General features: G+C 45.3%; 1 protein-coding gene across 5 annotated transcripts in view; it reads right to left on the bottom strand.

The window, feature by feature from the left end:
* LOC138736495 (adhesion G protein-coupled receptor B3-like) overlaps positions 1 to 14,786 on the bottom strand; it is a 658,849-nt gene that overhangs the window by 310,123 nt on the left and 333,940 nt on the right. For all 5 annotated transcript variants that reach the window (XM_069886125.1, XM_069886124.1, XM_069886126.1 and 2 more), the window contains exons 14-15: positions 14,279 to 14,381; positions 5,937 to 5,980 (exon numbers count right to left, since the gene is read on the bottom strand). In XM_069886125.1, the coding sequence (XP_069742226.1) occupies positions 5,937 to 5,980; positions 14,279 to 14,381 (147 nt within the window). The remainder of the gene's footprint in view (positions 1 to 5,936; positions 5,981 to 14,278; positions 14,382 to 14,786) is intronic.

Here is a 14,786-nt window from a genome sequence, read left to right as displayed (position 1 = left end):
GTGGGCCGTTGAGTAGTGGCAGGACGCCCTGCCCGAGGTGCTCCATGCCATTCGGTCACTGCTGTGCACAGCTATCAACGAGACCCCACACGAAAGCCTATTCCCCAGGAGGTCACCGACTGGAATGTCACTCCCAGCATGGCTCATGGCCCCGGGACCGGTGCTTCTGCGTAAGCATGTACGGACACACAAGGCCGAAGCCCTGGTAGAGCAGGTTTTCCTCCTCTATGCAAACCATAACTACGCTTACGTTAGGTTCAGCAATGGCAAGGAGGATACCATCTTAATCAGGGACCTGGCACCAGCAGCCACCACACCACGCCACCCTCCAAACCAGGACGACGCTGACCGAGCATACATACCCGTCCCCAAGCAGCTCTGGGGTATGCAGAGCCTCCTTGACCACTATGGACCCGTTTCAGCCTTAGGAGACAAACCTGCCCCCCACCACCCATCCAATACGATCCGCATACGTCAACCCCGGCCCCCCGGCCACCCCTCCGCGCAGCACCATACCATCCACACACACACCCTTGCCGCCAGCCCCCCCCACTTCCCCTCTGACCAGTGACCAGGAGCCAGTCCTACGACGGTCACAGAGACCCAGGCGGCCGCCGAGCCATCTCAACCTGTAAACATAGTGGGTGTGATTCCTTGTTACTGCCCCCCCGGGATAATTTTAAAGAAGGGGGTGAATGTGGTGGTACACCACCGGCCTACTGCAGGGGGGAACCTCTGTACCTGCAGGAGTGTAAGGGGACAGGACAATACCTGGCCTGAGTAATTCAAGCCCCACCCAGTCGGGTGTCAATCACCCTCCGGGATATAAGCCTGCACCAACCTCCCGAGGCCCCACACTGAGTTGCTGCAGCCACAGCCAGCCTGGCTCTGTGGAAGTCTTTGTGGATCAAAGCCTGTTGTACCATCTTTATCTTTGTGTGTGTCTGATTCTGGCTTACAGCGCACCACCCTGTTACAGCACCAGCGATCAGGACCAGGTTTGAATCCAACGCTGTCTGTAAGGAGTTTGTTTGTTCTCCCCGTATCTGCACAGCTTTTCCCTGGGGACTCTGGTTCCCTCCACAGTTCAAAAACGTTCTGGAGGGGTGTAGGTTAATTGGGTGTAAATTGGGCAGCACAGACTCATGGGCTGAAATGGCTTGTTACTGTGCTGCATGACTACATTTATCTAAAAATTAAAATTCTTTTATTATGTACAATAATATCAATTAACAACACCAATAAACAGTCAAGGACAACATTTTAAATGAGTAAAGGTAAAATCATTCTTTAGCATATTACATTACTATTAGAGAATGCAGGATACAGGCAAGAACTGAATAAATGGAGACAGGCTTGGGCCACCTGACCTATCAAGTTTGATCCATCATTCATCAAAATCAGAGAAGGTTGTAGAGCTCAGAAATTGGCCCTTCAGTTCATCACTTCCATCCCAATCTTTTCATTCATCTCTGTTTACCCCATTTGGCCAAATTATGATTGGATCCTCACATACCTTGTCTGTTTAGGTGTCTGTCTGGATGATTCTTCTAAGTAATTACTGCATCTGACTCCACCACCTCCTCTGGGAGCATCTTCCTGAAATCAATTATTCTTTTTGCAAGCAACCTTCCCCTTCAAATTCCCTTTAAAACTCATTCTTCTCACCTTAAACCTTTGCTCCATAGTTTTTGATACTCTTACCACAGGGAATGGAATTTTTGGGAAAGTTTTTGGAAGATAAATTGGCAAAATTAGAGAAGATTACATACATACACACACTGTAAAACAGATCTTATTTGAAATATTGGAGAATTCATATCCACAGTACTTTGAGGAGGAGTTGCGAGGAATGTTATGGACATTTCACACGGAGATGCTAATTGAAACAATGTCATGAAATGAATGGACTATTGTCTTTAAAAGCCACAGCAAGAGATAGGGCCTCACCACAGAAAAGTCATTGAGAGGTTATCGTTTACCTAAAACAACAGATGGACCAGAAGACTAACTCCTATTGTTTGCTGGAGAAGGTCAGAGGTTTTGCAAATGAGAGAGAGAAGGACATGCTGCTGGCAGTTTGAATATCAGATAGAGGGAGAGACAGAAGGGAGTCTTTGTGAGACACAGAGAGCTGTAACAAGCCAGGAGAAGCTTGTTGGAACTGAAACAGAAGCTCCAGAGAGGCGGATGGCTGGAAATACTATCTGTCTGATGTTTCTCTTGGAGTAAGTGGAACAGAAAGAAACTCTATGTTAGCCTGAAAGAAAGAGGTTATCATCTGGAGAATCCTGATGGGGCAAGTTTCATCAGTAAGACAATGAGTTGACTAATGGTGGTACCTCAGTTGTGGAAATCCTGGAACAACATATCTCTCTCTGCAAACCTACAAGAACCTTCTCAAGTGGTAATCATTTACCTTTCGAGCACCAAATCCTGGTGAACTTTATAAATGTTAAATTCTGTCCACAGTATAAGAATTGCCTGCAACCAGAGAACTTTGAAGAATGAGAAGTGAGATTGAACTGTGAACCAAAGAACTTTTCTTAAATTTATACACACATTACACTTAAAATTGGAAGGGGGTTAAGTTGAGTTCGTTAAGTTAATAGAGATAAGTTAAAGTTTGATTCTGTTTTCGTGTTTTAAGATAATTAAAAACAACTGTTGTTTAAGTAACTACTTGTCGTGGTGAATATCTATTGCCACAGGGTTTTGGGGTCCTTTGGGCTCGTAACAGTGTCTACTCTATTTTTGCTCTCACAATTTTGCATACTCTATTATGTCACCTCTTGGCCACCTTTGTTCCAGGGAAAACACCCAACCTGCCCAATCTAAGAGTTTTGGATGAAAGGTTGACCATTCTTTTTCTCCCATTACTGCTGCTAAACCTACTGTTCCTCCAGCAAATTGTGTTTAGCTTCAGATCCTCGCATCTGCAGTCTCCTGTCGGTCTCTCCATACATTCACATCCTTCCTCAACTGTGTTGAGTAGAGCAGATCATGCTTGATCGATCTCAGTGCAGCTTTGAAACTACCTGTTTTGAATCAACAAATTAACTGAGTCTCCATAGATTTCTAAAGATTTTCCACCAACAATGTGAAGCAATTTATCCTCATCTCAATCCTCAATGGCTTTGAAACTGGGATCCCTCCATTATGTGTCGCACAGTTATGATTCAGCAAGTAATAAGAAAGCTGAGCTATTCAAGGGACTGCTGTTTTCATCTCTACAGTTCACACGGCACATTTGGTATAGCAGTTAGCGCAATGCCGTTACAGCACCAGTGATCAGTACCGGGGTTTGAATTCTGCACTGTCTGTGAGGAGTTTGTATGTTTTCCACCTGGGTTTTCTGTGTGGGTTTTCTTTGGGGGCTCCAGTTTCCTCCCATCATTCAAAACTTACCGGGGGTTGTAGGTAAGAGGAATCTGCAGAGGTGACTTATATGATTCAGATGGATTCTCTGCTCATAGAAACTCTTGCTGCATCTGGTGCCAGAGCAAACACCAGCTATTTGCAACCCCACAGTAACATCTCATAATGATGCTCCATTTCAGAGCTTATGACGAAATTTGGCATCAATGCTGATTCTTTGTGCAAATGGAGTGATGTTCGACTTTACCATTCCAAGGGAAGAGGCCTTGAAGATGGAAGCAATGCACCACATACATTGAATACAGTGAGAATACTTTCTCTCTCACTCATTGTTTCAAGCTATTTCTTTTGAAATTGCTTAATTTTCTCAGCAAGCTTTTCAGTGAGACAAAAGTTGATAGTTTTAAGTTCCATCAACCTCAGTGGATAACTCTGGACCAACTCCCAGGCACAGTCTGGAACAGGATTCCCCATTGGTCTTGATAAGAAACTCAACATCATGAAGGATAAAGAAACCCACAATTGCTATTCCATCCATCAGCCTGAATGTCACCCACTTAAACAATTGCATCATGAATGATATGAGCAACTTTTAATAATGCCCAGTTGGCAAGGCCTCTGTGTTAGCAGCTCCAAACTTGAGACCTCTTCCAAAGACACCAGTTGTCAGTCGATGCAGGTTTCCCTTTAACCACCTGGACCGCTCCATTCCCCTCACCCACCCCCAACCCTTCATGACATGCATCCATCCACTCACTTCATATCGACCTAAGCTGTAACAAAAATAAAGTTGTGCGGCAACATCTTGAGCTTTGCCCCACAGATCCCACTCAACCTGCTGAGTTCCTCCAGCAATTCATTTTACGCTCAAGATTCCAGCATCTCCAGTCCCTTGTATCCCCAGAAGGAGTTTAAGCCAGACCTTGATTTGAAAATATATTGCACTCCATTCATTATTGCTGGATAAGTATTTGGGAATTGGCTCGTTAACTATGGCAAAAGGTTCACTGAGACTGTTAACAGCTTAAGCAAGTAACTCACCACTTTCTCAGCCCCAAACACCAGCCTTACTAACAGATTCTGAGAAATGTACATAAAAAAACTGAAAAATTCTGATGAACATAAAATGTGCTGAACTAAATGCATACTAAATTTTTTAAAGTAAAGCTGAAATTCTTAACACATGGATTTTCTCATAATTGTGACTTTATTTTGATTTATTCTAATAAAATGGTATTTTGTGTTACCATTACGCTGGCTTGGGTAATTATTATTGTAGTACATACTTCTACCCCCTCCATAAATCTTCGTCCGCGAAGCCAAGCCAAAGAAAGATGTACTTTCAATGATTGATGGTGATAAAGTGAAATTGAGTTTCATTGCTTGTCAAAAGTACAGTTAAACTGTCTTATTTTTCTTCTTTAGTTAATTATTAAAAGTGGGCAACAGTATAAGTTAGTGATGTTGAAATGGCAGCCCAAACACACAGCACTTAGATTTTCTTTGCATTCAAGTGACTTGCAAACAAAAATCAGCCAGGTTATATAACAGTGTAAAATATGAAAGTCTGCAGACACCGTGATTGAAGTAAAAACACAGTGCTGGAGAAACTCAGCAGGTCCAACAGCATACTTCATCAAGTAAAGATAAAGATACATAACCAAAGTTTCAGGCTTGAGCCCTTCAACAAAGTATGAGCAAAATGTAGGCAGACGGCCAAACAAAATGGTGGGGGGTGGGGGGGGGGGAGTGGGGAGGAGAGGCAGGAGGTGGACCACAGTCCAACAGGTGGATAAAGGAGGGAGGACACACCAGCCAACAGGGGAGGGGTATGGCTCTGTGCAAATTATGGAATGGGGCCTGCGCAAGTAGAATCTGTTTTAAGGTTAAACACGATCCCTCCAGTAATCTAATTCAAAGCAGGATTTGGACAGCCAATGTCACGTCATCAGTCAGGGCAACTTCAAGCCATGGTTTAAAATATCTTTCCTGTTTGATGCATGAATATCATTTCTAAACTAAAATCTAATTGAAGAACAAAACATAGAGTCCACATTGAAGAGTCAGACATGAAAAGACACTTTATAGAAATCCCTGTTTGGTGTTAGAAATTAGGATAGATGGCAAAATTTTTCATCCACAACTGAAATCTAAATATTGGCCCAACAAATATGAAACTCTGCCGCAATGCAATTTTATGAATTCCACTCCACAGTATATGTTGTGGAAGCATTTACTGCTCTTTGGCTCTTCTGAAAATTACAAATGTAGTTATGTCATCACCGTTGAGGTTACGGTAATGAAAGTACAATGACAGATGGGAGGAGATCCATGGTCATTGAAGACTGTCACGGAACCCTCACGCCTTGCTTTCTCACAATCTACACACTCCATAAATCAACTGAAAACAAAGGGATTTCTTTAACAAGGCAAATAAATGGGATAAAAATAATTGAAAATGAAAATTTTTGACCCCCTTAGATAATCAAAACTGCTCCAAAGTACAGGTATATAACTTTCCTAAGTAATGAAGAATTAAGACTGGTATTGTGACTTACGTTCTACCGTAGTCCCACAGTGCACAGTATGGGTTATAAGTTCCCTAAAAATAAAAATCAAAGACATTAGTTGTCAGTAAATCTTCTCTTTTTGGCCCATTAAACAACACACAAAAATGCCCTGTTTTAATAATAAATTTTCTATGTTTATAAAATAATAAGGTACCAATATTGCCAATGCCCACACCCCAGATACATCTACACCATGACTAAGACATTGCATGAGTGGTAGGGGTCTAGGGAGTATTGAGGTGTAGAGTGCATTCATAAATTTTGAACGATGGCAGCACAGGTAATAAAAACTCAATGCTAGAGAAACTCAGCAGGTCAAACAGTGTACGTTGTAATCCCTGCAGGACAGTAGATCAGGTGATGAAGTAGGCAAACGGGATGCTGGCCTTCATTAGCCATGCCATGAAATATAAGTTCATGAAACTTTGATTAGGCAATAGCTGGAGTATTGTGTGTGGTTGTGGAAGGATGTGATTACACTGGGGAGGATGCAGATGAAATTCACCAGATATTACCTGGATTGAGGACTTTATTTATGGGGAGAAAGTTGATTGACTGGGTTTGTTTCATTTGAGCAGGGAACTGTGGGGAAACTGAAAGATGCTTAAAAAATTATGAAAGACATTGGCAGAGTAGAAAACAGAGACAACTAGAGCTAGAATTCCTTAAGTTTAGCTGAGGAATAAAATGGCTAGAAGGGAGCTGGGGATATTTTTAAATCACAGAGGATTTTTGCAGTCTCGTCGGTGATGGTAATAGGAACTCCAACATTATTTAAAGTCAGGACTTGAACTGCCAAGGTAAAGAAGGTGATTGACCAAGCGCTGGTAATAGAGATTAATATTGATGATGAGCAGTGTTGACAGGGCTGAAGGGCCTGTTTCAAAATGAAATTATGGCACTAGTGGAGCCTGCTGCAAGCACTGCCGCTGGTGCACATCTGGGGAGAGTGGGGTCCAGAGATACAGTGCAGCTCCAGAGGGTTTAACCATCTGGTTCTAAAGCTGACAGTCCATACAGGCTTTAAAAGGTCTGTTAAAGTAGCCAATGGTGTTTTATTCTAAAATCCTGCAACACTGGGATCCATGTCAAAGATAGTGGCACCTGTGCTTGGTAGGGTCCACAGGGTGTTACAGATTCCAGGGGATCAGGAGACTGGAACAGGGCACCCAAAATGGGGAGAAAGCACTCTGCTGAGAAGGAAAAGCAGAGAAGATAGCCCTATAGGATGGTGACCATGGCAGAGGACTTGCAAGGGGCTCAGAAGCTGAGGGACCCCCACAGGCTGTGGGTGACTTGCATTTTGGGGGCCTGCTGGAGACTGGCTCATGGGAACCATGTATCGGAATTGGGTTTCGAGAGGGCAAGAGGAGATCCTGAAGAGCCTTGGACACTGAAGGCTTCCTGATTATGTTGAAGGTTTGGATCTGGAGCTCAGGTTGCCGATAGATCAAAAAGGAGCCTGTGCAACTGCAGTGGCTGTGGGAGCACTGGAGGCAAATCTACAGACATTTAGTGACTGAAGGAACTCTCTCTTGCTTCTCTTTCTCTCTAACTATAAGGGGGAACGAGGCAACACTAATGGTGACTCTTTGCTTTACGGCAGGCAGAAGGCAATTTCGTGTAATATTTCACGTTCTGAACAATTAAATAATGATAAAGGAATCTTGAATTACTCCATAAACTCCAGCAATCATCATAAAACTACATTGACTGCAAGAGAAGGGATTTCTTCCCCCTGTGTTGATTATGACATGATTGCTGACTGGTCTGGTGGTTAATCCCAATTGTTCTGAGAGGGTGGCTATGTTGCTTCAAAGCAGTGGTGTAGCAGTGACAATGGTGCATCAGAAACCTCCTTGAATTCCCAGTAAAATATTGAGAGCTATGAGATGGGTAGGATTGAAAATAGATGGCCAACACAATTATGTCCATTTTACCCTCCAACCCAAAATTCTTCTCCCATTTAATTCTTTTATAACATTGGGGAGTTATATCATCTGCCTCAGAATAAAAGGTTTTCCTCAGATTGTACCCCAATGCAGCTGCACCAAATGTTTGGGAATTGAGGAAGTCCGAACCCTAGCTTGCAAAGATAGATTGCTGAGGTGGTTGGTTAATCACTCTTTTAGATCAAGTTCATTTTTTATAACCTTTCTGCACATATACAACCAGACGAAACAATGTTTCTCCAGACCACATGCACACAATTTAATTACATGCACACATACAGATAGAATATAAAATAAATAGAGACAAATATTTTGCAATAATTTATTTTTCATTTGTAAGAGATTCAAGGTTACACGATATAGTGCAGCGTGCACAAGATGGAAAGATTCCTAATTGCCCATTCATGCAATCAATTCTCATGGCAATTGAAAATAATTGAGCTGGATGCAATGATCTGGAAATTGTAGACTTTCCAACAAGATTGGTCAGGCTCCAGTGATCCTCCCAGTCAGATGGCCTCTCTAGAAATTCAAACCTCAGTCACAGATAAAACGAACTGCATGGAACCAATGTTTGTTCATGCTTGGTCCTTGGATGTGAAATTGGAATCATAACATTGGCATGTCTATTGGGCTTGAACCAATCCAGCCCTGCTATGCACTTAGGTGGTGACGGGATAGAAAATAGAGTTTGTGCTTTGGGTGAGGGAGGGGTGGGCTGGGATTGGAGTTTGTGCCTTGGGTCAGAGAGGGGTAGGCTGGGATTGGAGTTTGTACCACGAGTCAGAGAAGGGTGGGTTAGGATTGTAATTTGTACCTTGGGTCAGAGAGAGGTGGGCTTGGATTAGAGTTTGTTCCTTGGGTAAGAGAGGGGAGGGGTGGGATTGGAGTTTGTGACTTTGGTTAGAGAGGGTGTGCCAGGATTGGAATTCATACCATGAGTCAGGGAAGGGTGGGCTGAGATTAGAGTTTGTACCTTGAGTCAGAAAAGGGTGGGCTGAGATTGGAGTTTGTAACTTGAGTCAGAGAGAGATGGGCTTGGATTAGAGTATGTTCCTTGGGTCAAAGAGAGGGGATGGTGGGATTGGTGTTTGTATATTTGGACAGAGAGGGGTAGGCTGGGATTTGAGTTTGTGCCTTGGGTCAGAGAGGAGATGGTGGGATTGGTGTTTGTATCTTTGGACAGAGAGGGGTAGGCTGGGATTGGAGTTTGTAGCATGAGTCACAGTAGGGTGGGCTCGGATTGTAATTTGTACCTTGGGTCAGAGAGAGGTGGGTTTGGATTAGAGTTTGTTCCTTGGGTAAGAGAGGGGAGGGGTGGGATTGGAGTTTGTGACTTTGGTTAGAGAGGGTGTGCCAGGATTGGAATTCATACCATGAGTCAGGGAAGGGTGGGCTGAGATTAGAGTTTGTACCTTGAGTCAGTAAAGGGTGGGCTGAGATTGGAGTTTGTAACTTGAGTCAGAGAGAGGTGGGCTTGGATTAGAGTATGTTCCTTGGGTCAAAGAGAGGGGATGGTGGGATTGGTGTTTGTATATTTGGACAGAGAGGGGTAGGCTGGGATTTGAGTTTGTGCCTTGGGTCAGAGAGGAGATGGTGGGATTGGTGTTTGTATCTTTGGACAGAGAGGGGTAGGCTGGGATTGGAGTTTGTAGCATGAGTCACAGTAGGGTGGGCTCGGATTGTAATTTGTACCTTGGGTCAGAGAGAGGTGGGTTTGGATTAGAGTTTGTTCCTTGGGTTAAAGAGAGGAGGGCTAGGATTGGAGTTTGTGCCTTTTGTCAGAGGTGGATGGGCTAGGATTGGAATGGGTCAAAGTGAGGAGGTCTGGGATTGGAGTTTGTGACATTGGTCAAAGAGGGTGGACTAGGATTGGAACGTGTCAGAGAGGGGTTGGCTAGGATTGGAACGGGTCAGAGAGGGGTGGGCTGGGATTGGAACGTGACAGAGAGGGGTGGGCTGGGATTGGAACTTGGGACAATGAGAGGAGGGCTGGATTGGAGTTTGTGACTTTGGTCAGAGAGGGTGGGCTAGGATTGGAACTTGGGTCAGAGAGGGGTTGGCTGGGATTGGAACGGGTCAGAGAGGGGTGGGCTGGGATTGTAACAGGTCAGAGAGGGGTTGGCTGGGATTGGAACTTGGGTCAGAGAGGGGTTGGGTGGAATAGGAGTATGTACCATGAGTCAGAGTAGGGTGGGCGAGGATTGGAGTTTGTACCTTGATTCAGAGAGAGGTGGGCTTGGATTAGAGTTTGTCCCTTGGGTCAAAGAGAGGTGTTGGCTGGGATTGGAACAGGTCAGAGAGGGGTTGGCTGTGATAGAAACTTGGGACAGAGAGGGGTAGGCTGGGATTGGAACATGAGTCAGAGAGGGGTTGGCTGTGACTGGAACATGGGTCAGAGAGGGGTGTGCTGCGATTGGAACTGGTCAGAGAGAGGTGGGCTGGGATTGGAACGGGTCAATGAGAGGAGGTCTGGGATTGGAGTTTGTGACATTGGTCAGAGAGGGTGGGGTAGGATTGGAACTTGGATCAGAGAGGGGAGGGCTGGGATTGGAACTTGGGTCAGAGAGGGGTGTGCTGCGATTGGAATGGGTCAGAGAGAGGTGGGCTGGGATTGGAATGGGTCATTGAGAGGAGGTCTGGGATTGGAGTTTGTGACTGTGGTCAGAGAGGATGGACTAGGATTGGAACAGGTCAGAGAGGGGTGGGCTGGGATTGGAACTTGGGTCAAAGAGAGGGGTTGCCTGGGATTGGAATGGTTCAGTGACAGGTGGGCTGGGATTGGAACTTGGGACAGAGAGGGGTGGGTTTGGATTGGAACTTGGGTCAGAGAGGAGTTGGCTGGGACTGGAACGGGTCAGAGAGGGATTGGCTGGGATTTGAACTTGGGTCAATGAGAGGTGGGCTTGGATTAGAGTTTGTTCCTTGGGTAAGAGAAGGGAGAGGAGGGATTGGAGTTTGTGACTTTGGTAAGAGTAGGTGTGCCAGGATTGGAGTTTGTACCATGAGTCTGAGAGAGGTGGGCTGGGATTAGAGTTTGTTCCTTGGGTCAAAGAGAGGAGGACTGGGATTGGAGTGTGTGGATTTTGTCAGAGACGGGTGGGCTTGGATTGGAACTTGGGTCAGAGAGGAGTTGGCTGGGACTGGAACGGGTCAGAGAGGGGTTGCCTGGGATTGGAATGGTTCAGTGACGGGTGGGCTAGGATTGGAACTTGGGACAGAGAGGGGTTGGCTGGATTGGAACTTGGTTCAGAGAGGAGTTGGCTGGGATTGGAGTTTATACCATGAGCCAGAGTAGGGTGGGCTAGGATTTGAATTTGTTCCTTAGGTCAGAAGGAAGTGGGCTTGGATTAGAGTTTGTTCCCTGGGTCAAAAGAGGAGGGCTGGGATTAGAGTTTGTGTGTTTTATCAGAGATGGGTGGGTTAGTATTGGAACTTGGGTCAGAGAGGGGTGGGTGGGGATTGGAACTTTGGACGAGAGGGGTGGTCTGGGATTGGAACATGGGTCAGAGTGGGGTTGGCTGGGATTGGAAGTTGGGTCAAACTGAAGATGGCTGGGATTGGAGTTTGTGACATTGGTCAGAGAGGGTGGACTGGGATAGGAACTTGGGTCAGAGAGGGGTGGACTGGGATAGGAACTTGGGTCAGAGAGGGGTGGGGTGGGATTGGAACTTGGGTCAGAGAGGTGTTGGGTGGGATTGGAAATTGGGTCAGAGAGGGGTGGTCTGGGATTGGAACATGGTTCAAAGGGAGGAGGGCTGGGATTGGATTTTTTGATATTGGTCAGAGAGGGTGGGCTAGAAATGGAACGGGTCAGAGATGGGTGGGCTGGGATTGGAATGGGTCAGAGAGGGGTGGGCTTGGATTGGAACTGGTCAGAGAGGGGTGGTCTGGGATTGGAACATGGGTCAAAGGGAGGAGGGCTGGGATTGGATTTTTTGATATTGGTCAGAGAGGGTGGGCTAGAAATGGAACTTGGGTCAGAGAGGGGTGGGCTGGGATTGGAACTTGGGTCAGAGAGAGGTGGGCTTGTATTAGAGTTTGTTCCTTGTGTAAGAGAGGGTAGGGGAGGGATTGGAGTTTGTGACTTTGGTAAGAGTAGGTGTGCCAGGATTGGAGTTTGTACCATGAGTCTGAGAGAGGTGGGCTGGGATTAGAGTTTGTTCCTTGGGTCAAAGAGAGGAGGACTGGGATTGGAGTGTGCGGATTTTGTCAGAGACGGGTGGGCTTGGATTGGAACTTGGGTCAGAGAGGAGTTGGCTGGGACTGGAACGGGTCAGAGAGGGGTTGCCTGGGATTGGAATGGATCAGTGACAGGTGGGCTAGGATTGGAACTTGGGACAGAGAGGTGTTGGCTGGATTGGAACTTGAGTCAGAGAGGAGTTGGCTGGGATTGGAGTTTGTACCATGAGCCAGAGTAGGGTGGGCTAGGATTTGAATTTGTTCCTTAGGTCAGAAAGAAGTGGGATTGGATTAGAGTTTGTTCCCTGGGTCAAAAGAGGAGGGCTGGGATTAGAGTTTGTGTGTTTTATCAGAGATGGGTGGGTTAGGATTGGAACTTGGGTCAGAGAGGGGTGGGTGGGGATTGGAACTTTGGACAGAGAGGGGTGGGCTTGAATTGGAACATGGGTCAGAGTGGGGTTGGCTGGGATTGGAAGTTGGGTCAGAGTGGAGTTGGCTGTGATTGGAACTTGGGTCAAACTGAAGATGGCTGGGATTGGAGTTTGTGACTTTGGTCAGAGAGGGTGGGCTAGGATTGGAACTTGAGTCAGAGATGGGTGGGCTGGGATTTGAATGGGTCAGAGAGGGGTTGGCTGGGATTGGATCGGGTCAAAGAGAGGAGGGCTGGGATTCGAGTTTGACTTTGGTCAAAGAGGGTGGGCTAGGATTGGAACTTGGGTCGGAGAGGGGTTGGCTGGAATTGGAACAAGTCAGAGAGGGGTTGGCTGGGATTGAAACTTGGGTCAGAGAGGGGTGGGCTGGGAATTGAACTTGGGCCAGAGAGGGGTTGGCTGGGATAGGAACTTGTGTCAGAGATGGGTAGGCTGGGATTGGAACTTGGGTCAGAGAGGGGTTGACTGGGATTGGAACGGGTCAGAGAGTGGTAGGCTGGGATTGGAACTTGTGTCAGAGTGGCATTGGCTGGGATTGGAATTGCTACCTTGGGATAGATAAATGTGGAGCAAGAATTGTAATCTGTATCTTGGATCAAGTGCGTGGAAATATAATCAGTTTTGCTTCAGTAGAGTGGATTGCAATGGGGAAAACTCAGGTTGATGATTTACCAAGAATTGAAAAAAAAGTCATGGGATTACTGTGGACAAAGAGGTCCATTGCCCAGTGTCACTGCAAAAGACCTCTACTGGAGACCAATTGTTGCACTCTCTGCTATGGATTATCGTACCATTCAAGGATCACTGCAGCAAAGTAATGCTGAGGATTGCTGCCAATTAGAGGCCTGTGCAGATCAGGTTGGCACTGAGCATTGGAAGGCGCAGATTGACAGGAATTTCACAGATACGGAGAGGGCTGATCTGATGGGAGAAGCTGGTTGCAACAGTGTGGTCCATGTGCTCCTGCCAGGCTCCAAAATCGGCATGCACCACTAATAATGTCAGTCTCTGTGCCCTTGATGCAAAATTGCATCAGTGGCAAGTCTGACTCATGCCTGGATCTGCCTTGGTACATTTCTGGAGCAACTCAAAAGACTTGGAAATTATTGTAATGACTTCAGACAAATACATGGATACAAATGGTTCAGAGGGTTATGGTCCATTCTCAGGAAAATAGGAGTGTCTTGGTCAAGTTGGGTCGAAGGACTTATTTCCTTGATGTAGAAATTAATCACTCCGAGACCTAGCCAGAGTTAAAGATAAGATAAAAAGGACAAATGTTGACTTTTACTGAGGACTCTTAAATGATGTTAACTCTTCAAAAACTCAGAAAAATCTAATTATTCTTTTAAATATTCAATTCCATCCTATGAAAGTAATCAATTTCTTGCAAAGCATGGAAACCTCTTCATTCCAGGACAATTCCCAATTGCAATGGCCCTGGGCAGTAAAGGTGTTCGTAATTTATAGATCACACAACTATCAATGTCTGTTTTATGGGGCCAGCAATGGTCACCAAACGGAAACTTGAGAGAAGTCAGGAATCAGGGCAAATATGTTTAGAGTGGAAAATTCTGTGAAATAACGAGTTCAAGATAGGTGAACATTAATATCAAGGTGCTTTGCTCTGTTGAAACGTGCTCTCCTGGTGAAAGGCCACATAACTCAAGGCCAACCTTCACAAAATAAACACATTGAACCGGGGGTTGAAGGCTTCAAGTTTAACACTTTTGGAGAAGTCTATCATGAACATGGAGATACTTACATTTGTCAAGTGAGCTAGTTCAATCTCCAGAACGGACTCGCTAATTTTTGGTTCTGGTCTAACAGTAACAGCGATCACTTTTGAATTCACAACGGTGTAATTTCTGATGGAGAAGCAACAAAAAGAGAAAAGATTCAACAAAACAATTCTACTCAAGAACATGAATAAGTAACACCCAACCAAGAGGCTCTTTAAATTCTAATTCATTATTTGAAACAAATAAAATTCAATAAATGTTTTGGGTCGTGATTTGCAAGGTACAGAAATAAGCCCTTCAAACCTACCAGGTCTATGCTAACTTTCAAGAACTGGATTCAGTCTGTAAGCTTCCATACTTCAGTGATTCAAGCACATGTCTGGATGTACCTTTAAATTTGTGAGAATATTCTGGCTCCACCGTCCACTCAGACATTACATTTCAGACACGAGATGGGTAAAAGATTTCTTCCTCTCTCATATCCCCTCGAAGCCTTGCACTGTCTCCCGTAAATCAGTGCCCTCTTGTTTT

The sequence above is a fragment of the Narcine bancroftii genome, chromosome 6, assembly GCF_036971445.1.
Source record: "Narcine bancroftii isolate sNarBan1 chromosome 6, sNarBan1.hap1, whole genome shotgun sequence".
Classification (NCBI taxonomy): domain Eukaryota; kingdom Metazoa; phylum Chordata; class Chondrichthyes; order Torpediniformes; family Narcinidae; genus Narcine; species Narcine bancroftii.
Note: the sequence above shows the minus strand (reverse complement) of the source record. Positions and strands in the feature narration are given on the sequence as shown.